A 27,483-nucleotide genomic window follows, 5' to 3' on the forward strand; every position below is an offset into this window, starting at 1 on the left:
CCCGGTTGCAAGGGTCGTATGTACCGTGAGAGTGGCTTGGCTGTGGGAAAATTGGTCCCAGTCGAGTGTGACTGCGGCATGTCAGGTCAACCATCGCTTACCCCGCGTGCTACACATAAAATTATATTTACGGGATTAAATGACTCGTCGCTCAATTGCAGTTTTAAACCAAAGTGGGTATTACGATTATTGAAGATTCGGAATCGAACAGAAATATATTTCGAAGATATTCTCACGAGCTGTTGTCGATATGATATTGATCGGTAAATTGTTTTCACACTCTTGGCGTTTATACGAGACATCTTACTATCGATGTGGCTACTGAATTGATACAGTATCTTGGGAATTTTAGCGGAAGGATCAACCGCGATATGATCGTCCGGTATGACGATGACGAGGATAGGATGGGGAAAAAACTGCAAAAACGTCGCAGTCCTTGTGCGTCGTCGATTTAATAATAACACAAGTCAACAACATTTTTTTTTTCTCGAGTTTATGTTCGAATGAATAAATTTTGATTTTATACATTGAATAATAATAATCAAAATCTTCATTTGTTACTTATAGTTTTGCTTATGTCTTTTTCACGTTGATAAATGAGTCTTGAAGTCTTCGGTTAATGGATGAAAAATTCTTGACCTCAGTACTTAATTGTGCGGAAGATCGTGGAAATGTGGGTTCATTTTTAGTTGATAGTATAAGGAACAGGTAGCGGCACGTTGAAATAAGAAGCAAACTTTTTTTAATGAAAAAACCTATTTTTTCTTTTAACAATCACGTGAAAGAAATCAAAATTTGACGTCTAGAACCCAGACTCAAAATTCGTGTTGACCGGTGTAATAACTGCAGTATAAATGCGCGTCTTTTTTTTTTTAAAGAAAGAATCGGTTTCACGAAAGGACCGGAAGGAAAGTGGGGATACGGTAAAAAGTCTAATATGTAAGCAAAGGAAAAATAATGAAAAATAACCCGACGAATATTTAGACGTGCCGCAAAACGTAGAGACGGATTTCCCCCCCCCCCGTTTTCACCGTCGAGGGCGAGTGCAGGGCGGGAAAGGTCGTCGCCGAGGGAGCGAGTCGCACGTTCAGTTTCTCTACGACACCCCAGACGCCGCTGCTCCGTAGGCCATTTCCTAATAGAAATGTAATCGCGCCCTCGGTGCCTAGTACTTTCTGAATAAATTATAATATTCTTCCGAGTTGTTTATGATGGCAAGGTGCTGCTGCCGCTGCCGCTGCTGAAGTCACACGTCATTGGCAACCCTCCGCTTCGACTCCAGCGTGAGCCTGGAAACAGGCAACCCAACGTACCACTCGGTACGAGGGGTTGCGTGTCAAGGGCTCCGGTCGTTGCATGAATTTCCGTACGTTGTAAAATTTTAGTTATACCTTACGCGAACGTGTTACGTTCCGTATGAACATTTAAAGGCAAACCTCTCCAAATTCAATGATCTATGAAGCGTTTCATATTGTTTCTGTCGCTCGGAAAACCTCGTCGAATGTTTGAAATAATTTTTTTTTTTTTTTTTGTTACGTCTAGCTGGCACCTTTATCTAGTACCTATATCATTACACCTTGGGGTCGGTTAAAATTAAAAATTATTGTTGCAATCTTTTTTATCTTGTACAAGTCACTAAAGTGAATACTCGAAAAAAAAAATTTAAGTTATAATATTAAATTGCTTCCTTACAGCAAGCAATTTTCGGCTGGGGTCTTCGACGACCCCAACGTACCATCAATTTTGTGCCGGATAAAATTGATAGCTAAAGATTAAATAGTGCTTTATGTTGACATTTTGAAATTTTCACGGATAAAATCTACCAGCGGATACATTTCAGATGTATGCAATATGTAACGTTGTTACAGGTTCGGTATTTCCTTTATTACATGTATACATGTAGGTAGGTACACTTGGGGACAATGAATCTGAGACGGCCAATTTTTTTACACCCGACAGTTATGTTGGCAACACAGAGAAACCTACAGCGCCACAGTCGGCCGAGCGCGAAACAAACTGAATCTCGATAAACGTAACGTAACCCATGGCCGTCGAATCGTCGAAAATGACGTGTCAATCCAACAAGTCGTTATCCCCGCGGTATTCTAAGGTTAGATTCGACGGTCATGAGTTATGTTACGTTCATTGAGATTGATTTTGTTTCGAGCTTGGCCGACTGTGGCGCTGTAGATTTCTCTGCGTTGCCAACATAACTGTCTAGTGTAAAAAATTAGCCGCCTCAGATTCATTGTCTCCAAGTGTACGTATCAAAAATGCTTGATACGGATATTACGTAGATGATAAATTCAAAAATCAACATCGTCAAACAAAATAAAAAATCGAAGGGTAAGCATGTGTACCTGCAAAACGCTTGCAAAAGAGAAAACCGCATTGTGACGTTGACTCGGAGAGAGCGCGGGACCGAACGACCGAGGGACACCTGTTGCTGTTACTCGCGTGTACTCTCCCCCCCTCCTCCACCTCCGTGCACCCTTCGAGGCGCGACTCCCGGAGGTAAGCGTGCGCCACGCCTCGCCTCGCTCCATCCTCGTCCTCCTCCTTCTCCTCCTCCTCATTCTCATTCTCATTCCCATTCTCGTTGTTACTACTCACTCCAGCGGGAGCCGGAGGCTACCGAGGCGACGGAGGAGGTCTGTGTGCTCGGCACACAGAGTTTGTCGACTAAGTACACCGAGCGAGTGGACGCGCGGTTGTGTACGGCTTCTGTCTGCCTGCGTGTGTACATTAGGGTGTCGATATTTCGGGGTCGTATAATTTTTTTTTTCCATCCTTTTATCTCACGCCTCTATAATATAACATCGTTTCTTGGATTTTATGATTTTTTCTCTGTTACCTTTCCTCTCATCTTCAATTGCCAAAATGTTATTTTATTTATCACGGAATTAAGTGCGGTATTTGAGGTAACTTGTACGACATCGGGTTAATGCAGTTGTATAATTTATGCCGTTCGTTGTCAGAGTACACTTGAAAAAACCGTGCGAAGTACCTTTTACCAATCGAAATTTCTATCGCGCTGCAATGTGGTTGAAAAATTTAAAGAACGAGGAGAGCAGCGGTCGAACAATCGTGAACAAAGAGTCGAATTTCAATCGCTAGGGTGTACCTACTTCCGGTTTACGATAACAAGCTGATTTTGGCAAGATGTACCCCTACCCTGACAATGAATAGCATCGATTCATCATGTGGATCAACGCCCTGCATGTCTTCGCAAAATGACACGGTATTATTGTACGTTGGTAAACGCGTACGATACTGATTTCCAACACTTGTACTCTTCACCTCCGACTAACATAAAAGTACCGCGTGCGGTAAATTAGTCGGTGACGACGCGTCGAGAGAGCACCCCCTCCTTCCTCTCTCTTTCCCGCCTCCCGCGGATCTCTTGTCAAAAAACAAACATACGTCGGATTTTACGGATCATCGGATCGCTCTCCTATGCGTTTACGTCGTCGTGATCGGTAGGCAGACAGCAGTCCATACGTCGTATAGATGATACACGCGGTGCGTGCGTGCGTGCGTGCGTGCGTGCGTACCTCTTAATACTCGACGAGAGACACAACAAAGAGACGGCGATCGAGGGTGACACCGCAGGCAGCATCACGTCGCCGTGGACGTTGCGATTAACGCTGGTGAACCCCGTCGTATAACAACAATTAATTTATTATCTTTACGGCTCGCGTGAAATTTCGAGTGCCGATCGTTGTAGCCGGCACCAAGTGCCCGTCGCGTGCACCGAGGACCGAGGGACGAGGGCCAAGGGCCGACGTATTATCATATGAATATATCAAACGGTGCATGATGCGGTATTCTTTTCTCATGCTGCAGCTCTAAAGCGACAGATCGTCCAGAGGCGAGCGCTCGACCGCTGATCGGTACTTTCGGTGTTATTATAACGGTGATACTACACGGATGTAGGGATATAGGTATAATTATCTCATGTGTTAAACAGTCGCCCTGTACATTTTTCAACCAAGGATACCTTCCTATAGATAACACAGATTTTATTTTCAATAATTGATATTATACGATGGGTAGTTGGGGAATGTCCACCTGTATTTACGTATCGGAAATTTCGAATCATCTTTATCGGATTTGATATCTTTTTTCATCCCTACCTGATTGTATTTTTGAATCGAAATAATAATCCGTCAAGGTATCGAAGGTGGAAACACAAGATTGCACGGATCGGTAAAATTTTGTGTTTAATAAACTGCGAAAACTCGATCAAATTTCTACCTCGTAACAACTGATTGGACGAATCTTTCTTATGCATTGTGAAAATTTCACGCTGAGCAAGCTCGTTATTTTTACCCCTCAATTGCGTTAACTGTAAACAATCGCTGCAGGGGGCGGGGTCGAAAATCCGAATTTGAAAACTTCCGGAAGCGTCTGATTCCGAATTATTTGATGGCGAAACTTGAAGTAAAAAAATCTAACTTTTATGAAACAATAAAGTTATGAATGGTTGGAAATTCGACGGCTCAAAGTTCCGAAATGCAAGATTCCGAAAATTCAAGTTCCGACAGAGCAAAGTGCCCAAAAATAAAGTTCCGATAGAGTGAAGTACCGAAAATTAAAATATACTCCTACAGCGTAGTTTACTCAACAAGTGCGTGTGGTTAATTAGAAAAACCGAGAATCAGAATGACAAGGATTCCGAACGTAAAAATATCGAAAATCCAAAACAAAGAGAGATCAAAGTGGTGAAATTCCCAGAACTGAAAATCTTCGATGATTCGGGATGTCGATGATTTAGATTTTTAAATTTTCTCAATCGCACTTTCGGAAATTTGACTCGTCGGAGTTAAGCCCTTTAAAAACTTTGAGCGTCGGGTTTCAGACCATTCGAAACTTGAATGTTTCGTCAAAGTTTGATTTCTTTACTCTGGGTTTCGCCACCAAAAAATTCTGAATTTGGCGCTTTCCAAACTTCTCAAATTCGAATTTTCAACCCTGCCCCCTCTGTAGAAAGCAACTTCGAGGATGAGCAAGCAGGAACCAGACCGACGTATAATACCTACCTACGTACCCTTCGTTCGATCGTATACAGCACATGCGGATCTGACGGTGATTTCAACGTTGCATATCAATTCAGGCGTACATATGTATTGTACGCATGTATTTACCAACCTTCTGTCCTCTTCTACTCTCGCGCTCGCATGCCCGCGCTTCGTTTGTGGTCTAGCAGCCTGTGAAATTAACACGGTAGCTAGGAAGACTCGTCCCCCCGCTGTATATTCTATACATATACGAGGTACATACTTCACATCACGGGTACCCATAAAATTATACTTACCCCGTGAAGCGGGGCAAGAGAGGGGAGAAACGGGGTACGAGCATCCGAAAAATGAACGCGTACCGAAGGAGTGAGAAAAAACCGAGGATAGAGAAAGGTTTTGATACACAGGTTTATTTTCTGTATAATAGATCGGATATCTTCAACGTGTTTTTTTTCCCCCATTTTCTTTATCTATTCTGAAATTTAATCCCAAGTCGTCGCGGGAAGCTGCGAAGCAAGTACTTTGGTTCCCGGGTTCAGAGAGCGAGAGAGAGAGAGAACGGGAGAAAGGGAGAGGAAGGGAAGAGGGGCAGTGAGAAGGGCGGGGGGGGGGTAGCATCCCTTAAATACACACCGATGTAGATAACACGAGCCTTGTCGGCTGGGAGCTGCCCTTAACTACACGTGCCTACGTTCAAGCTGTTTGCTTTGAGGCAGCTCTTCCTCCCGCCACCCTCTGCTCGACTAATTCTATAGGGAGGCGGAGAGGATAGGGTGTACCTTCAAGAGTCTAGAGTTTAGAGAGAGTTTAGTGTTTAGGTAGACCCGAGTTCTAGTCGTATACAACGCGTGTTGTGGACGCGCCGTACCGATTATCTCCTAACGCGGTGCACGACACTTTTGTAATTCCTACAAGGATCGGTCAAGGACGCGTCTGTGATTTTCTCAACGCTAATTATCGTATTACTCACAATCGGTGATGATAATTAAAAAGACTGCTTTAATGATTCAACTTTAATATATACGTACGCTCGTATCACGTCGAGTTATTATAGTTACTTAATATTATCTTCAATTGATACAATAATATTCTTCCATTCTTCTAACGATGTTTTTTCTTTTTTTTTTTTTTTTACCCCCTCTCTTTTCTTCCAACGTCTCGTAAATCGTCGTCGTTTCTCGTGCCGCTTCTCTGATTAGAATTTTATTATCGTCCCCATACAGTGGAGAAGGGAGAACATATGGTCTCGTTTACGATGGAGGGACGAACAGTTTTCAGGATTTTAACTTTCTTTCAAGTTGCTGGGATAAAAGGTACCGCCCCAGCCTAACCTAGACGACTATCCCTGTGTGGTTTACTCCGCCGCCGCATATCCTTGAGTTAACACGAGTTCTTCTTTTTCTTCTGCTTCTCTCGCGTTTTACTTCTTCTCCAACCCCCAGCGCCCACCTCGATTTTCCCGCTTTGTCTCTCTTCCTCGCGGTTCCCCTCGTCCATTTGGTACGGGGCAGGCGAGGAAGTGGATGGGGGGGCTAGAACCACCCTCGCTAAATAGTTTCGTCAATAAGAAAACGTTTTGTACTTACCTAACCTTAAGCCTCTGTTACCTACCCGGCTCGACCATATATTAAGACCTGATCTGCGGGCGTAAATTTGAACCATGGCAACGATCGAATCAATCTCTTTTGTGTAGGCGAATTGTACATAGGTAGAGGGTATCTTTACTGTTAAAAATAAGAAACAATCCTGATTTTCGAAGTTTTTTTTTTTTTTTTTTTTTTTTTCCTCAGAAAACAATGAACACCAAAAACGATTCACATCGATTCAAAAAATGGATCAGAGTCGTGTCTCTTTCAAAGATTACGTATTAAAAAATTGAAGTAAATTATTTCTTCTGAATGTGGAGTGCGTAAATACCTCAGGGGCTGATTTCGCAAGACTTGCAGGTAAAACGATGATGGGACAGGTCAGTGTTATTCAAATTGTGACCCCCTGGGGGTCGCGGTCGCAGGCCAGGTAAAAGTGAAAAGCACAAACGAAGTTTTGCGAGGAATCCTTTGAAATCACTGACATAGTTTCACTATGGACCCGGGGACTTGCCAGATTTTTTTTACTCGTAAAGGGGTCGCGAATTCAAGAACGTTGAAAAACACCGGTGCAGGTACTGGTACATGGCTTGAAAATACGCGTAAGACGCTAAGGGAGCCACCGTTCCTCCGATGCAGGGGAAAAGAGGATCGAGCAGGATGAGGATAAGGTCGAAGTGGCGGTGGAGGGGGAGGAGAAAAGAGGTGGTGGAGGTGGAAGTGGGGGTGGGGGAGTAGAAACAGCCAGGGCCAAACTCGGGAGTATTTATAAGCAAGAGCCGGCAACCCAAAGTACACCGAAGATAAGCACTAGCTCTCTCCATCCACCTTACTACCACAAGCCCACCATAAGATACATCATCCCCCACATACTATTCTGTGTACACTTATCTGCATAGGATATTGTAAATTGCAACGTGTCATAAGAAATAAGAATAAAAATAAAGAAACTGCAAACGAGCGGTCGAAGCTGTCGTGCGAATCTAAATTTCGCTTTTTGTTTTTTTATCCGATTGCGAATATTCACTTCTCTCTTTCGTTTATCTATTTTGTCGTATTGTTCAACGTGTTTCCGCGTGGATCTCCAGGTGACCCGACGGCCTACGGTATTCCTGTACCTTAATACGCCCTTAAACGCGACTATAACACAAGACGAGTAAAGTTATATGTTATTATATTATATACCTCCATATACGTGAGTACGGTTTATATCTGTGACCCGCTCTACACGCCCACGTGTAGGTACAGGGCGTGTGTGTACGTGTATACGGTATACACGATGCAGGGTGGGAGCGAGGGAGGAAGGGAGACCTACTAAATCTCACCCTAAGCATCTCGAGCGACCCACGACCCATCCTGCAGCATCCCGTCCCACTCTCTCCCTCCGCCATATACGCCCTAGCCGGTGTGCCAATACGCGTCCCGGTTCTAGGTACCTACATAGAACGTTTGTGTCTGCTGCTTCTGCTTCTGCTTCTGCTTCTGCTTCTGAGCTCTCGGGAATCCGATGGTGTGCGTAAGCAACCTACCACCTATAAGGTGTAGCTCTGTGTGCGTGTGCCTACGTACAGGCGTAATACTAACCTCCGCCTACCCGCCTCGATGTTCCTCCACGTCCCTCCGCGTCGTCTGCCCCTAACCTCACTCGCTCGCTCGCTCGCTCCCTCTTTCCGTCCATTGGCGTCAGACTTTATAATCGGGGGTTGGTGGCACGCTGTGATACTTACTTTTATACCTTTGTACCTATCCAATCCACCGGTTCGCATTTTACTGTGGATTCGTGAAATCCCGTCTCTATGTGCGTTACGGTTATCATCGTCGCTTGTATATTATGTTCACTTACGGCGGTAGCGTATACGTCGTTTTACCGATCCATGGGTTCCATTTTCCGTTTTCTTATAAACTATCGACAGCAGTTATCTGACGGTCGTGACCCCTCCTATACTGCAATTGCAAGCGATACGTCGGTTTTCAACGTCGTCGACAATGAATTTTTTTAATATTTGAGAAATCTTTTCAAAACCCGATGCCTACGACAATGCTCGCGGCATCCTCCCGCCGTGCAGTTAATGTGTTCCAGGGTAGTAGATCCCTCCCCCTCCCCCCTCCCCTCTTGCCCTGCTCTCCCAGTTTCCCCCTTCTCCCTCCCCATCCTCTCGTCCCTTCCCGTCCGCCAGCCAGCTTCCTTCTGCACTGACGCTGGTAACCTTCGTCCCAGCCACCCACCCACTCTGCAGCCTGCGATCTTGCCTTACTAGCTGGCCGCCATTCAGTATATACATATGATATCTCTTCTACCCCCTGTAAGTCCACCGTACATACAAAGAAGCATCCCTTTGTTTGAAAGAAGAATTAGAAGACACACACACGCGAAGATAAGGGTGGAGAGGTGAAGTGCGAATCGGGAAAAGGAATTGTGTATAATGTATATGCGGAAAGAAATGATCGAAAGTCTGTTTCAATAACCGCATATGCCTGCTATATGCTTTACGTTTATACAATAAGCGACACTCAGCTTTTGGAGGTGACAATTTATGCGACAGTCAATTCATTGAATTGTTTTCACATACGTGGCGTACAACGGAATTTCGAGTTTCTACAGCTAATGATTAATACTTTGTCCTGGGAGTTGAATTTTAGTTATTATAATAATAATACAATCTCCGTAGCTTGGAATTTCTATAATATAAATTCGCAAATATCATCACCGCGATAATTTATTTTCTTCTACATATATACGGAAATGAATTCACGCGTTTCACTTCTTTTTTCATCATAATCATTTCAAAGAAAACAAAAAAAAAATTAACACAGCTTGTTACACGTTTATCAATATATTGTAGATCACTCGTAACGAGTATCGAAGCATGTACGTGAATATATATATATATATATATATATATATATATATATATTACATACATACACACAAACGCACACACGCGCGCGCGTATGAAATTTTGTCATTAAAGAATTCACAAATAATTAGGTAACCTCGCCGTGCCAACTGTATAAACTGTAAGCGAGGCGCGAGGTGACGTCACAACCTTCGATCTTAGGAAGCAACGCCGCTACGCTGTATTAATATTCCTACACGATATACCGCATATAATGTACGTAGATACTCTTGATGTGCCCTCAGCTATTTCGCATTTACCGACGTTATCATCGATATACCCATATCGACGAACCGCGATCGTGTCGGCCGACTTTGCAGCAAGCTAAAGGATTCGAAACATCTTCCCACCGCAAACTTCTTATCCAACATATCCTACCGAGCCAAAAAGTATACCTACGTGATATAGGTGTAGCTGCAGGAGATTGACTGGTGGTTTACAATTAACCGAAGAGCTCCCGGAGCAGCGCGAAGTACGTCCTGGTCTTCGTCTTCGAGTCACGCGAGTTTCTCCGTATGGGTGTTGCATATGCAACATATGGACACAAGTCGGTTAGAAAAAGCATGCGAACGACAAGTCGTAAGATAGCTGTGCCATTATACATACTTCGCTCGGCGTCTACGTTATTAGACTGTAAAAAATGACACTGTTAAAATCGACCAATTTTCGGCCGTGTGGGCTACTATATAACAACTTTTTGGGTCGATTCTGAACTTGAACGTGAGACAGTGCATGTTGGATCGACGTTAAATAGTGTTAGCTTGACACGAAAAAGTATTCTATAGAAGTCCGCGCCACATTTTTTCTCTTACAACCTATGTACCACGTACACGCTCTCGCACATTTATACGCGTGTGTCGCACTCTCAATTAACTGATATACATATACACGTACGGTACATTATATACTCTATGTATACGTCGACAAAAGCCGTTGAATCTAAAAATAGATGATCCATCGCTTAGATCCAGCTTCGTATGTATGATATGCATATAACATACTCGACTATGGACGGATGGGTGGGTGGGTGACTCGGCATCGTGTCGTGGCGACATAACTCGCGCGTTTACCAAACTTTGCTACAGGATTTGAATATTATACGGTACGTTATAATCCCGCGTAACACGCGTAACGCTTCCATATCTCGTCAGCACTGCAGGCCCGTCGCTGGCGCTTGTAATGTGCTGCAACAGGATGCACGTATGTATATACATGTATATACACATAGAGTATAAAGCACGTAAGGTTGGATTTAGACGAGCTGCAGCCACGCTCGATTGGGAGAAAAAAAGATTTCAGAGCCATCAGTCCTTGTTTGCCCTTGTGATAGGCAACATGCACCACGATTATGCGCTAAAAAATGGTAATAAAGAAAGCGGGCGAATTTGAGTAGGTATTATAATTTTCTCTGTAGATATCGTTACAGTTGGGGCGCGTTTAGAGTGCAGTTTAGCTATTCAAATGACATAACCTTGCGCCACTGGTACTTCTTTGGTAGTTACGCAACGCGATACGTACGTACGTAATAATACGAAAATGGTCGGCGCGCGATGCGCTTTGTTTCTTATTAAATATGTTCGTTCAGGGATCTTGAATTGATGCGCGTTTGTACGTGTGCAGTTATTTAACAATACCGCATCTGTAAAGAGAGATCGCGGTACCTACACGTATTCGCGATGCTAAAAACACTTTTAGTAGCCGCGTGCAAACGACGTCTTCCCCTCGACAAGTAAGGCTAACTCCTATAGGTATAGCCACCACGACCACCAACCGTTGAAATTGAATTAGCTTAGTTTTGCGTAAACATGATCGCAGTTATAAAGCTTTTAAACTCCAACCGACCGACGACACTTCCGTTTCTGCTAAATATTGCGCGTTATGCGTTGCGCGCATCGGTCGAAAAATATTCTGCACTTCCTGCATGTATGCGTATCTCGCGTAGGTACACGCGTGTTTTGTGTGTGCGATGTACTTACACATCGCACGTCGTACGTAAACCTATACATGCGATATTTGCGCCTCTGACAATCGGTATGGTATATACACGTAAGGGTGTTGCGCGAAAAAATTATTTGCGAATTTCCATCGTGGCACCCTCTGTAAGGTTTGGGTTGAAAGAATGATTCTCTCCAAGGATGAGCGCCATCTTAGACGTAACGTAGAACGCGCGTTTTTGGAGTGAATCTTTTTTTTCAACCCAAACAAACTTTTCAGAGGGTGCCACGATGGATATTCGCAAATCATTTTTCCGTGAAACACCCCACACACACGTCATGTATACGCAAATCATACAGAGAGCGCGAGAGATGGATAGAGAGACGAACAAAGAGAGGAAGGAGAAGAGTTATAGAGCGATGAAGCGGATGAAAGGGGAAAAATAAAGAAATGGTCGTAAATCGGGCGCGCGAGGGTTTACAATAAAGGTTTTTGACTCAACAAGTGGGACGATATTTTTAGCTCGGTTAGTAATTCTTTCGGGTACGGCAAAAACTAGTAGCCCTCCCTCCTCCGGCTTTCCTTCTTTCTTTCTTTCTTTCTTTCTTTCTTCCGTTCTCCGGTTCCCTCCTTCTTTCGTTAGGGGTTGCCTGCGCCCGTGTACACACAAGCCTGTCGGCCCTGCGATTGCAGCGTTACAACAGAGTCCCGACGAAACGACGACGACCGAGCGTTGGATTCGCCTACCGCTTGAGGGGAAGCGTCGCGACGCTCGCTCGCAGAGAGAAACAAGGAAAGAGCTTCTCCGCGCGAACCACGAGGGGAGCTGAGGAGGCCCGCGGGGGCTGGAGTGAGGGATAATGATCGTACGTTGCTCGAGGGGCGGAGGCGGGCAGGGGCGTCGGAGGGGGAGAACGGCCGGAGAGGGGGCGGAGCTGGGGGCAGGGGAGACGGGCGAGGCGCCCCCTTAGAAATATCAGTCGCGTCGCGTACGTTAGCGAGGCCACGTCTTTGATGCGCGTCGCAGTGATCTTCGAGCCTCGTTCTTCGTCCTGTCATTCTCCTTTCTCTTCTTCTTACTTACATTCTATCGCGTATGCGTACAATATACGTACCCGTACCTGCGCATCGATAGTTACTACATCCGATAGTTTGTTACGACGACGCGTAACTGTGTATCCTTAGATCCTATGCACGTATGTAGGCTTATGTACGTGTGTAACCGCGACGCGACGTGTGCCGTTCGTAACAGCAGCGTGTAATTTTCATATTCGTTGTAGTCCGCGGGGTACGGTGCGTTATTATCACCGTTCACTTTGTAACACCCCTGGTTAAAGAAAAACAAATGTAAAAGTGAATCTTGCAAGAACGAAATCAAGTAATGTTAATTATAATAATGATATCAACCGAAGAATGGATATAAACGAAATATATGAGCAATAACGACGAACAAATATCCCGAATTCAATATTACAATGCAGCTGAAACGGCTCGTTGCTGTCCAAATGTGTACATAATCCCAGGATTGTAAATAGCATAGTTTCGTTGGCGATTTGTTCATTTTCTATTTTTTTTTTTTTTTTTTATCTTTAATTTTCTCCATTTGGACGTTTTCATTTTTTCGTTTCGCCGTTGATATTTTTCATTCCTCCGCATCGCACACGCGCATTGTAATATAGGCTTGGATATATTACTGTTGTTATTGTTGTCGGTGGTGGTGGTGGTGGCAGTGGTGTTGGTGTTGTTATTGCTGTTGCTGTTGCCGGTACTCTCGTTATTTTTGACACAATCAAAGACGATGTTCGAGGATTATCGCTATTTCGTGATTCTATTAAAATTCGCTGCCTCAAACGTGTTTAAGGTGGGGGTTGTGTAAATAATACGTGTCAACGAAAATTCTCTAAAAAGGAGAGGTACAATATCGAGTACTCCGCGGACTTGTGTAACGTGTATCTGAGCTGCGAGAAGCATCGGCACTAGGCATAGCAAAGGGGAAGAGAGGGACGAAAAAAAAAAGAGAGATATTTTCCGCGATCGCCGGTATATAAGTGGATATATTTAACTTGTACCAACATCGACATGCGTGCGTGTGTATGAGACGCCTTCGAACTCTCTACCTGCTACAAAGAGGAAATATGTGCGGTATATTATAACGAATTGGGAAACTTATTGACACGTACGTTTCGGAATTTTAAAACAAGTTTTATCACGATATATTTATATATATATATATATATAAATAAAGTCTGTGATAAATTAGTAACGCAACTGATTGCGAGAGAGGGGAGAATCAGTGCAGGATACCGGAAAATGTGGATAATAATTGTCGACGGAATGATATTTTTCACCGCGTTACGTACCGATTGTCCAACGTTTATAATAGGAAAGTGAGGTGAATTTGATAATGTGTAAATAGTTGTACTTACTACAGCTACCGATTGTAAAAAACGAAAACTCAACGCGTCAACTAATAATAAACCCGAGTATTCTCGTCAAAAGTATAGTTATGTTACAAGTGCACGGGAGTTTGAGCGGATAAGCTGATGCAGAATGAGACTGAAGTTTCAACATTCGTCTTCCGTCGTTTTATACGGAAGTACGCGAGAAGCAGATAGCGGACATTGTAGTATATATTTATTTATTTAAAACGACGCAGGCGGTGGGGAGGGCGGGGGGGTGGGGGGAAGGGGGAAAGGGGGATAGAAACAATTCCCGCAAGCTCCATGAGGGAGAAAAAGTGTTACAACGAAATCGAGAGATACGAGAAGAAGAGGAATTTGCAAGTTTTACCGAAGCGGTGTGTTCGGGGGTATAAAAATGCAATCTAACACGATATATAGGGACATGGGTAACACGGAGAAGTTGATGGGAAATAACAACAACAATAACAACAACAATAACGGATCTACGGCTACGGAAATGATGTTCCAAATGGAGGACGAGGGCTTGACTCAGCTCGGTAGCGTTTTTCATTCCGCCTACCAATCCATCGTCGGTGGTGGTCCTCAGGTAAAACAAAGTTTATACGTAATAACCGTATGCAAGTTTTTTTTTTTTTTTTTTTTTTGGGGGGGAATTCAAGATGCAACATTTATTGATGTATAAAGACGATTCGCAATTTACTTTATCCCAAAGTTTCTTTCTTCCACTTATCTTCCGATCAAACTTTTGTCGGAAGTTGTTTTGTTTCTTTTTTTTCTGTTCTTTATTTTTTTTTTTTACAACTCTCGTAGGATTATAAAACTTGTCTGTGAATATGTACGATGGGTTGAATATGCCGATTGAAATCTCTGGTTGTTATCGTTATTGTCATTACCGCCACTATCAATGTCAAAATCAAAGGAAGAGAAACTAAAAAAAAAAAAAAAAAAACATACATGGATCGCGCTTATCGACGCACTATAATAATCGGCACGTAGATGTTACGTCATCAAGATGGCGTTGGTCACGTGGGTGGACACGCCGCCGTTGCCGATGCTGCTGCTGCTGTTGCTGCTGCAGCCGTCTCTCGCTCTTTTGAAATTCTGCAACCCCGCGAACGAATTCCCCGAAATATCGCATCTCGTTTCTTTTCTATTTTTCCTTATCACGCGATGCTCGGATGCTTCGACAAGCATACGTAATAGACTGCCTCAAAAAAAAAAAGTTCTATATTTTTTTCTGGATCTCCCACCTCGCGAAACCATAGTTTATAATATAATGTTGAACCTTGTGAAAGGAAATCGCCGTGCGATTTTTTTTTAGGCGGTGCGCATTGAGTTTTTGTATTCGCCATTTGATTAACGCGTAAGAAATTCAATTCTAACCGTTGGAGGGAGATAATAATTTTTCTCTACAACGGATGGAACTCTATATGGTAGCGTTCGACAATTTGTATGTTTTCTTCGAGTAAGCGCGGTGTAGAAAATTTTTCACCGCGCGAGCTTCGAGATATTCAATATTGCTCAAAACGTGGTTTTTCACCTTCTCGACAAATGGGTACTTATAAACGCCCAGCTTACTCGACTGGGTCGCAGTAAAACGTTGAACAATATTTGTCTGAAATACATTAAATTTATTCAATCTAACCGAACTCGATCTGCCTGTATGCCGGGAAATTAAAATTATCAAATACTTTAATGGAAACTTTTTCGCGTAGAAAAAAACATTTTGTTCCGATAAATACTATTTTTACATTAAACATTTACATGCGTCAGGTTTTGATCCTTTAAAAATGGTACTTATTCATTAAATACTTTCTTTTTTTTTTTGTTGTTTAAACAAAAGTTTTCAATTTAAATCCTTAAGAGTTTGCGAAGGTGGATGTACTGACGTATGAGCGCGATTGAAATTTTCTACGATGCGCCGATTCGAAGAAAACATACAAGTTATAAAACGCTACCGCACAGAGTTCCGTCGTTGTATAGAACAATTATCTCCCTCCGAACGTCAGAATTGAATTTCTTACGTGTTAATTAAATGGCAAATACAAAATCACGATGCGGTGCCGCTTAAAAACATCGGACGGCCACTTTCCTTCACGAGATTCAATATTATGTTAAAAACTATTATTTCGTGAAGTGGGAAAACGAAAAAAAAAAGAATTTTTTTTGAGTTAGTCCAATACATACATATATACGAAATTCTTGACGATTTTCACATTATATGCGAATAATCTTATGTCCGTGTCGCTTTTATTTGACTGCATCATTATTGTTATTTTTATAATTTTTTTCTTGCAGTTGTTGTTATTGTTATTATTGTTGTCGTTATTTTGTCTGAGAGTGCACATTACAGCCGCGCGATATTAGCGCGTTCCAACGAGAAACAGTACATGTTTTTCACGATGATCCCGCATATGTATATAACGTTAAGCGTATGCAGACGCGAAATATATATATGTGCGTGTATATATTATTTATTTTATTATATATACATATATATATATATATATATATATATATATATATATATATATATATATATATATATATATATGCACACGCACACACCTATGTACGTGTATATGGATATGCGTATTATTTTCGAACCGAAGCGATGATGATTAAACGTGCGGTATATAGAGGAGGAGGTATAATGTTATGCGTACCTTATACTATTGCTATACCTACCATATACGTGAATAATGCATGCATTGTTTGATTAAATGGAATTCATATCCAATTTAAATACGGCTTAGCTAGAAGTAATACGATTAGCAGCTTATTCCGTTTGTTAATCTTCTCTACAGTATACATATATATGTATGTACTCTATATGTATATGTCTAAAAACACTCGCGCAGCGACGCACACACACGCTCACACACTATTGCCCCCCCCCCCCACCAGTCGCTTCTTCTGTATAGCTCTGTAATATATCCGCACGACTTCTCTGGGTGTACGTTATATCTGAATTTATAGTATGCATTCCGCTCAGTTCCAAGCGTGTATAATTTCATTTCAATCTCCGCACTTTCTTTGCCCACTCTTTTCTTATTGTTAGCTAGCTTCGTATAGGTAGGTAGGTAGGTAGGTAGGTAGGTATAACGTACCCTGCCTACTTTTGTTTTTTCTTAAAATGCAAACTCAACGAATAGCCATGTTTTATTTGTTACCCATTTCCTCGTTGGCATTATCCCGGCAAATGTGTAACACGAGGCGTTATTATAAGTTATTTCGTTTGCGGTGATTAAATGTTATCGCATCTCTTGACCATGGCCAATAAAAATAATGGTACAATGCACTCGGAGGAGGGGCGATCGAAGAATCTTCGAAACTGGTCTCTATCTATTGTAATGCAATGTGTTTCCGATACCGCGAGATCGGGCAAGAAAGAGAAAGAGATAGAGACAGGGATCGAGAGGGACGGGCTTATTACAACTGCAGTGGATATGACGAGGAGGTACGGACCGGAAATGACCCAGCCCCTCCCCTCGGCTCTCGGCTCAAAACAGGTTCCGTACAGGCACCGAAAAACCCACGTCACCACCTCTCGACGCCCTCTCGGGGTCCGGGGATTTCGTTCAACGAAGCTAAAGGAAAACCAAAATGCATGAACGACGCGACGGGGCGAGGCAAGGGGGAAAACTGACGAAAGAAGAAGAAATTAGAAACAAAAAAATGTTTATCCTTAGGAGGGGGGGGTCTCGTTTTCCTCCGGACCCTTGTCGAAAGATATAAAGAAGAAATCCCCCTGTCGATGATGTCGCACCCTACTACTAGCGTCACACGCGTTACGGACCGGGTCTGTAGGCGGACTGCACGATGCACGTACGTTAAGCTTTCAAAGAACCGCGGTAGCCATGCTAGCTTTTGAGAAATTAATGAGAGAGGGGGAAAAATGGGATGTAATAGCTGTGCATGATCGTTAATTGTCGAATATTAATATTCCAATTATTGCGAGAATATGGGTGGTTACAGAGCATGGTTGAGACACCGTCGTTGTGGTCGACTTGTAAAATTTTGCAATGACGCGGCTTTCGAAAAACTTGTCATTTTGCAACACCGGAGGATTGTCTGAAATTTAGGAAACCGTTAACAAAGCACGAAGGAACCCAGATTTTATAAATTCAACTTCTCTAGTTACTTTATTTAACCCTGGAGGTGCAAGATGGTAAATTTTTGTTTCAACGTTTCGATACGGTAAACGGTAAGGTAGGCGTATGTTCCGTTCCATCTTACTCGCTGCCTCTAAACGGTTATGTATGCGCCGTATCCGGCTGATGGGTGAAAATTTGTTCTCCCGATCTTTTCTTCTATTTTTCCTCCACGCGACGCGTGGACTCGCCTGCAGTGTAGGTATAGCTGTTAATACTCGGCGTAGTCGGCGACGATGTCTTATAACTCGACGTGCAGCAGCCGCGTTGTCATTTCCATAAAAGGTTCTTTGGCTCCTAGAAGAGCCGGTATCGCGTCGCCTTCAAACCGATACAGCAATGGAAGGGACCGCGGTCGCGAGGAGATCTCTCACTCTCTCTCTCTCTCTCTCTCTCTTTCTTTCTTTCTCTCTCTTTCTCAGCCTATTATATACTACACAGTGCTATAAATAATATATGCCATGCCGACCGCAATCTAGTTGTGTTCGTGTACCCTTGGCCCTTCGCGATTGTGTATTCCCGTATCACGCAGGTGACGGAAAGAGCGAGAATTTTTATGAAGTTGAAGTTGGTTACGTTACTGTAACGATGCACGTTTAGGAAACATCGTCATCTCGTCGCAGCCTTAGGATTGTTTGAAATTCAGCTAGTAAATCGTAACAGAGAAAACTGTTCGGATTTTGAAAATCCAACTCCCTGCAAGTCGTTTTGAATGAATTTTTACCCTTTACCTTTCTGATTTATCAACGGCTTTCACGGATATTTATTTATTTGTTTAAAGCCAGATGATACAATATTGGGTATGAGAAATATTCCATCATTATATCCTATAGAGGTGATTAAACATCTTAACATAGGTCCGGCGTGGAAAGACATTCTAACAAAAATGGATAGCTCAATAATACATAGATAAGCCATATTATTCCCTTGTACCGATAACCCAATTTCCCAGTTTCTTTTTTACAGTATTTTTCTTCAAGTTGGATAGTTTCGAGTTATTATCAAGCTTACCGAAGTAAATCATTGTTGTTATGAAACTATTACTGTCGTAAATTTCCTTTTTTAAATTAAGAAAGGATTAGGTTTTTATTTCTCGTATTGCTGCTTGAGCTGTCGTTGTTTAATTTCAACTTTTCATACTAATATAATAATGATTGTACAATAAAAAAGGAGCTTTAAAATCTCGTAAGTCTTTTCAATTTCGAATTTTTAAGCACTATTTTCAGGAGCCTGTTCCGTAATCTTTGCAGAGGTCCAATAACAATCGCATGTGCTCCTCCCCAAGCAACTATTCCACATAAAGTGACACTATGGAGTAAAGCATAACAGATAGTTTGCATAGTTTTTGGATCTCTGCCAGTTTACAAAAAATGAACAGGAAATAACTTGGTTTTTTTCACATTTGTTTTTATACGATATTCGAAATATTAAACGAGAGTTTCGTTTCCGGTACATATATGTTTGAATATCAGTATATTAATTAACCGCGGTACGCGTTACATGGAGCGATCTCTACGTACGTGTACTATATGTATGTACGTGCAAAATTATAGGCATACACAATAGGCTTAATTCAACGATCCGACTGTAACTGTCTGCGTCGTGTACACGCATCTGGATCAATTATATAACCTGTCTTACGTATAAGATCCAGCCTGTGCAGTTATGTTATACGCGTAAATACGTTATTGCTTTATTTGCTCCTCCCCGTCTGCGTGATCCATATCCACGGCACAATAGGCTATATATATTTATACATGATTATTATACGTACGTCATATGCTACGACATATGTATACTAACGATACATCCCGAGAATTGAAATTTCCCGGTGTTTCGCTCTGAAAAAGAAACTAAGAGAAACATGTGTACATTGTACGTTTAGCGATCCCAGCCCCGATTTCGATTGATTTGAAATCTATTATGTATACGTAAAGGTTTCGCGGACGATCCGCCATCCGTCCATATCGCAATATTTTATACTCACCGCTATACGTATAATTTATAACATTATCCGCGAATCGCGCAGCACTCTCTGCCCGCCTTGCCTCGGGCCATGCTAATAGCTGCGAAATCCTATACATGATACTCCTGGTTGTATGCACTTACGGGGCGGACCAAAGAAAAAAAAACTCCCCGCCCCGCTCGAAACTAAAGAAATTAATCTTTCATTCCGCGTTCGAAGATCCGATAAATCTTGATTCGTTGATGAGTTACACGGTGTTGAAAAACTGGTTTTGAAAAAGTCGCTGGGAGGATGAAAATGAACGAATACTAAAGAATGTTCGACTTAATTTCCATCTTAAATTGTGATTTGAAATTTGATTCTGGCATTTTTAAAATTTTCCTAGTCTCGTTCACCTGACAAGTTTTTAAATATCTGTAAACGCGTTCGAATCTTATTCACATATTTCAAATCGGTTCCGGTTTAGTTATTTATTTATTTATTTTCGGCCCACCCTGTAGATACGTGTTCCCGGAACGATGCAGCGGCCTGGCGTAGATGAGCGAATCCTGGAATATGTATTGCTTTGCTCGATCATCATCCCGCGGAGGAAACACGGAATACACACATAAGCAAGCTGCGGCCGCTACATCGTCGTTCCTGTATAAATAATACCTAGATATAGACTTGGAGCTGATCGCTGTAAATTATCACGCGTTCGTGTGATTTACGTGCAGTAATGTACGCATAAGTCTATTGCATAAGCATTGAAAATTATGTCCGATGAACCGAATAGTTCGATGATATCGTATCTCTTTCCCTCACGTTTTTTTTTTCTTTTTTTGTGTCTATTTCTTTTCCACTTTATGCCGATCGAAGCTTATCAATGCGCAATGGCACCAAAATTGGCGTGCAAAACTGCATTATAGAAGCGAGTAACGCGCGAGCTCGTCCGAAACGATGCACCGAGCAATCCCAGTTTTACGGCTCGATCTTCTCTCGCACCTGCCATTTCCTGGCGCGAGCCCGCAAAGTCTTGATCGCGTTTACGGTGGCCGAATTCTACTCGCGGGAAAGTCAGATATGGACGCGTATGACGCACTCATACCTCTACTCGTTGACGAACACACGCATGAATATCCCTCCGGGGCATAGCCGTGTATAATAATGAAGTGTAGAAAAGCATAAGAAAGCGGCAGCTTTTTCGAGAGAAGAGAACCGGAATTTGTATGCGTTATATGTACGTGCTTCGGTCCATTCCTACGACCTCTTTACCGTGCACGGTGTGATGCACTTACAAGTATGGCTATACAAATATACGCACGTAATATTCCGATTATAACGTGTGATAAAGTAGAACATTTAAACATTCGCTACATTTTTTGACAGCTACGGTTTCAAGATTATGATTGAACTTTTCTAAGAAAAAGAAGGAACGATGGGGATAAAATATTTGATTACGCGTTACACGTGTAATTGAATGGAATTATACACATAGCGGTGGTCGGTCGATTGTTAATTCTCTGACACTTGAATGAATAGCTCGCGTTCAATTTTTAAAATGAGCATGAAAATAATATTTCACATAATGATACTGTTTCACGCAAGATGTAATTGAGAATAATTTTCCTGTTTCCGTAATACGCTGCTTGCTGTATTATGACCTCGGTGCGATACTTGGTTTTCAATTTCTCTTCGCAACTGCCTCCGGTTTTTATCGATGCGGTGGAAGCATTACACGACACGATCTCTTTAGATATGGAAAACAATTATTTATCATTGATTATAATCGTTATATTATTTTTATATTTCAACCGGATGTCGTTTATTGTTTTTCCTTCTTCTTTTCTACTCACAATTACATTTTACATTGATGTATACACGACGCGCGAACGCATGGTATTATTATTTATTCAATTATCGCTTGTTTCTATACTGGCCTAGAAAAATAAAAATTATCCTACGGTGCCCAGGTTCTTGAGAAACGTTGACTGTTCCATTGGACATGCATAATTGATTAACCGCTTATAAACCTGTAGGAGGATTCTATGCAGTAGGTAGTCACGAAACGATACACGAGCACGTGCGCACGTGGAATCTCGCGTTCGCCACGTGACGATAAGCTCGGAGAGGCATCGACTACAGCGTGCATGCTGCATTGTATCCTCCTCCTCCTCCTCCTCCTCCTCCTCCTCCCCTCCCTCTCTCCATCCCGCCTTTAAATCTTGACATTTTTCTCTTATTATCTCCCGACCGAACGCATGCGACGCGACGCGACGCCGAGTAAGAAAATTCCTGTTACGTCTTATACGGCAGAATGCAGGACCGTACGCTTTCCTCCTCTCCACTGATTCGCGCGGGTAATACGGACGTATATGTATATAACGTCTGTATATGTACGATATACATGTGTATGTATGTATGTATGTATGTATACGAGGCGATTCGAGGCGGTAGGGCGTCAGGCCTCCGGCCTTCTCTACTGCAACGCCATATGGTCTCTGGGCCCCACTGAACGACGTCTACCCACCACCACTAACCGACGCGCACCGTTACACCGGGGTACAGCTTGAACGCTTGTCGAGAGAATGGGAACCCGGGTCGTCGTGACTCGTGATCATCCACCACCGCCCTCAACATGCGGACGCGCTGCATGCAGACACGGTGGTGAGGAGAAGAGAGGAGAGGAGAGGAGAGGAGAGAGCAGCAGCAGGCCCCCCGACGCCATCGACGCCTCCTCTGCAGCACCAGGGTTGCTGGTGGTGGTGGACGTGAGAGCCATGCGTGGAACCCCGAGCTGTATAAGGCGGTGTAACTGTAACATGATGCAGAAAAAAAGGTGCAGCGTTGTCGGGGGTTTTTCGGCCGGAAAACTTTAATTGCATAGGTATCCGGTTTTTTTTTTTTTTTTTTTTTTTTTTTTTTTTTTTTTTTTTTTGTTTTTCAGAGAGAGTTCTTTTCTTTTCTTTTCTTTTTCAAGGAGGACGTTCTTTCGAGGAAATTGATTTAAAAATTTTACATATTATTCCCCATGCATCGCAAGGCGGAAATAATTTGACAAAGGATATACGGACGGAGAGCTGAAATTGAAATTATTTTAGATACGTGGTTTGTACGGATGATTTGCGTGCGCCGTATTCGCTTATGACGCCGCCACTTCCACCGACAACCATCCCCTTCTCTGATAAACTCTGAACGTGCAATAGACACGTATAAGAGTATTTATAGTCGTGGCGGTCGATACCTACATAAGTTTACGCCTGCAGAGGTTGGCTGGCTGGCTGGCTGGCTAGCGGAATGACTGGCTGGTTCGTTCGTTCGTTCGATGTTGTTATACACGTGACTTTATATCCTTGCGACGTGAACTCTTTTGGACGTTAGTTTTTGTCACTATATATACGATCGAGCCGATTGAACCCCTTCTCGACCCTCTCAATTTTCTTCTTTTCAGGGGACTTTACTTGATTCTGGGAATTATTGTAGCCGAGATTCGATGTAGATTTTTCTTCCCTCTCGCACCCCGGAGAAAGCGGTTCAAAACCATGGGTGATAAGTAGGTACTGGTAGTTAATACCATTGACCTTTCCGCATTAAACAGACTCGGGAGGACGCTAAGAGGCCTCCGATTGTTCCGAGGCATGACGCGATATGTCCAGGTTAATTTCCGAATCGTACCTGGGATATACAAGTTGTTTATTTAGAATAAGTATATCTTAACTGTAATTAGTCGCGGAAGGTGAGACCTGTCGGTACCAGTCGTCCAGCTCCTGCTGGCAGGTCCCCCGAACCTGGGATTTCCAAAAGTGAACAGTTGGCTTCCAATGGCTTCCGTAGTACACCGGGCTATGTATGCGTGCGCACGCACCACGTGTTGTACTTACGGTAACAACCACAACCACCACTACTACCAGTCAAAAATGGCTGCGTGTGCGTTGGGCTTCCATGAAGAGGTGCGTGGACAGGTAGCGCATTCACAGAGACATTTTGAAACAATGAATCAGGTCCCCGAAGACGACGGAGAACAGCGCTAGGGCGAGAGTCGAATACATGCGTAGGGGAGGAGGATATTTTTCTGCTCCACGGTGGTACTGGTACTGCTTCTTGGGGCTGCAGGTAGTTTCCTCGAGGAAACGATTAGCCCGATTAGCCTTGAGTCGAGAGACGGACCTGCGACTGGTGCGGTGTACGCTACCGTGACAATTATCCCTGCATCGAGTGTCTCTCTCGTTGACCCGACCCCCTGATGGCGAACCTGCGGCTTAGGGGGGCTACACGCACCCTTTGTGTACCACAGCAGGGTTTCGAAAGACACGGTTTGTAGAACGTCGACCGACGCTGCGGCGCAGTGCAGTACTGTGGGATTCGAAAAGTAAATCGGTTGGTTTTCTTTTTTTTTTTCCTTTTTATTTTGTTTCTTTTCTTTCAAATTTTAATCCGTTTCATGAACACATACAATATATGCTTGTTGCGGATAATTTGTACGTAAGTAGTTGCATACTTGAATCTTATCAACGCGTCGATACACCCTGAGACTGGAGGAACACGAGATATTCTTCACCCCGGCGAAGCCTTTGTTTGCCACGGGATGGATGTGGGAGAGTGCACGGAGAACCGAAAAGACTTTGCTGCATCGCCAACTCTCTCGAGTCGCGCACACCACCCGGCTGCACTCTGCTAGACGGCACCCCGGACTTTGTCTACAAACAACTTCGGTCTCGTCTTTCGCCCGAAAGAAAGCTACGTTATAGGTATCCTGCACGAACGTGGCGCTCTCTGCTGCAGCTGCACCGACGCCACGGCAGCAGGTCGCGTAGCTACGATCTGGATAATCACCCTTGAGTTTTCATGCTTGTATATACATACCTATTATAATACATGCGTCTGTTGATGCATGGAAGCTCATAAACTCTCTGATTTTTTTTCTAAATTTTCTAATAGGAAGAACGACGATGCGTCCAGGTCCTGATTGAACGTTTCGAGTTAATTCACCCGCATTATAATATAATTCATTTTCAGCAGGGCATGTTTTGACAAAATTTGTACTTTATACCGATCGACGTTTATTTCATGACTTACGATTTGACGATTTCTCGCTCACGTACCATGAGATGTATCACGATCGATAAAGTGTGTTCCCGCGCTTAACAAAATCATGCATCTTCTGTTGTAACCCGAATGCAAAATGGTTAGGCCAAGGTCCGATGTACAAGTTAGACACACATGCGTATGAGACGTCCTCTCCAAATAACAAACCTTGTATGACCGACGCCAACCGGCGTCAGTTCGTAACGAGACGCTCAACGTAAAGAAATGTAAAAGTTTCTCACCATTCCTTAATAAACATTATTCTTTGTAATACAAACTCCTGCGGGACTTTATTTTTGCGCCAGGCGGGCGAGTAACCTCTTGAACGATATCATAATTGCGTTACATAAGTACAGACGGATTTACTCTCTGTATATGCCAAAATGTTCGTGCCGCACTTCCAGCAATATTCACATACGTCGTTATGCCTACTTTCTTGGCTGACTTTTATATCGTCGTCGTCTCTCTTCTCTACACTGCTGTTCTTCGTTCCGCATCGCAGGGCAGTCAGTACCTACTCGCGTGCCCGTGATCGTTGAGCTCACAGTTCGGTGTTTCGTTGATCGGTTCGTATGTGCGCCTGTATAGGTCACACTGCGTTCGCTCTATACGCAGCGTCGTACGCGCACGCTTGTGCGTGTATGCGTTTCGGCAGGAGCAGCTGTCCGCCAGGTGCGTAGCCCTCCGACCAATCCACGCTCTTCTCAAACCCCCCCCCCCCCCCCCTCCCCCTACCGCCACCACCATCGTCAGGGGTGCTTAACCTGCGGCGCCTATACACGCCTGTCTGGCCGATACGCTGTTACATAAATTTCGCTTATAGTTAGGCTGCATGCATCGTGCGTACGACGTTGTAACACGCTTGACGTGTCAAGATACATACGTTTGCGGGAAAGATGCAGACTGCACGTCGATATTTCGACTTGCGTAACAAGCGTAAGCGTGTATGCTATAACGCAGCAGTGCATGGAAGAACAAAACTGACATTACAATTGGAATAAAAAATTTTTACTACCTACAGTCGAATCTTGATTTTTAGTCACCGCATGTAGCAGCAGGTCGAAATACAAGTATATATAGAACACTTTTTTCCTCCCTTTTTTTCTCTTAGAAAATTGCTGAAATTGAATCTAGGCAGAATAACTTTTGTCAATCATACGAAATTCAATTTTCGCTTACCGGTCTCGCGTACCGTATACTTCACATAACAAGCGCGGTAAATTTATACAAGGGAAAGCTTCGGGTGCATTTGAATGTTAATCACTTATACATTATACATGTGGGGAGGGGGATATGAACCAGGTTCGTATCCGTTAAAGGTAAAACTGCAATAGGCACGGCTGCAGCGAAAGACTGCAGCCTGCGTAGCGATAGCGCTGCATTATAACCTACAATACAGGCAAAAGCCACCCGCGCCTTGCGGCTCGTTGTTGCGCAATCCGGGAAGGCAGGCGCTGCGTAGTCTCGGAAATTCATTGCGGCGTCCATGCATGGCGGCATGCATGCATCCATGCATCCATTCCCCTGAATATAGTATAAAAGTATCCACCACTGCGCATTCCCGTCCACGTAGGTGGCTGCATTCTCCCGTGGTTGCGCAGCCCAGATTGCGTCTATATCCACGTACGCGTGTGCGCGTGTGTGTTTACGTATGTATAATGCTTGCGAATTATATACGCAGAATGTCAGACGTGTCTTTACTATATGCTATATAACCCGCGGAGAGCGGTGCGTGCGTGCCACTGTACCAGAGTTAAAACCCTCCGGGGACTCGGACTTACTTATCTTCCGTTTCGTTGCAGCGGCGGCGACACGAGACAATGCTGCCGTAGTGTGCGGCATTCGCGCTCCGGTACTTCTATTTTTCTTTCTCTCTTTTATTTTTTCTTTCCTTCGCTCACGTTTTTTTTTTTTTTTTTTATTTTGTCTCCAGTTAATACGCTTTTGTTTTTTCTCCTTTTGAAAGATACACGCCGCACCGCGTACGGTCTTGTTTCCTCTTTAGGGAAATGGCGGCGACAGCGGCGGTTCCCTTTGTGTCCACCCACGCGCTACAAATTCTTTGCCAATTATTGTTGTATATTGTACCATGTAGCACGTATCTCTCTACCTTCCTGCCGCATGCCCCCCTCTCTCCCCCATCAAGGCGGCGACACACCTTTTAGAAACTCGAACGGTGTGGTCTTTACCACCTCACGTGCACTCGCTAAGTTGTCGCTAATTTTATCAGCTCGCCTTCCATCTCATTTCCGATTTTTATTTCTATTCTTCCTGCTCGTTTATTTTACTTGTAGTCTGCACGTTCGGTTGTAACACACTTTGCCGAGAATATGTCTTATTGTTGGATAAAAATAACGTTGCTACTGAATTCGAAATAAAATTAAAAATAGGTACGGTGAATTTGTTAGAGAAAAAGTTCGCTGATAGTTTTCAATCG

At 43.3% G+C, this 27,483-nt stretch overlaps 1 protein-coding gene across 3 annotated transcripts in view; it reads left to right on the forward strand.

Moving 5' to 3' along the window:
- LOC124217519 (transcription factor 12) overlaps nucleotides 1-27,483 on the forward strand; it is an 82,367-nt gene that overhangs the window by 19,131 nt on the left and 35,753 nt on the right. The window contains exon 1 of one of the 3 annotated variants that reach the window (XM_069135657.1): nucleotides 14,147-14,448. The exons of the other annotated variants lie outside the window; for them this stretch is intronic. Within the exon in view, the coding sequence (XP_068991758.1) occupies nucleotides 14,257-14,448 (192 nt within the window). The 5' untranslated portion in view covers nucleotides 14,147-14,256. Of the gene's footprint in view, nucleotides 1-14,146; nucleotides 14,449-27,483 lie in introns of those variants that run through there. 3 annotated transcript variants of the gene reach the window in all.

The sequence above is a fragment of the Neodiprion pinetum genome, chromosome 4 (genome assembly GCF_021155775.2).
Source record: "Neodiprion pinetum isolate iyNeoPine1 chromosome 4, iyNeoPine1.2, whole genome shotgun sequence".
Lineage (NCBI taxonomy): Eukaryota > Metazoa > Arthropoda > Insecta > Hymenoptera > Diprionidae > Neodiprion > Neodiprion pinetum.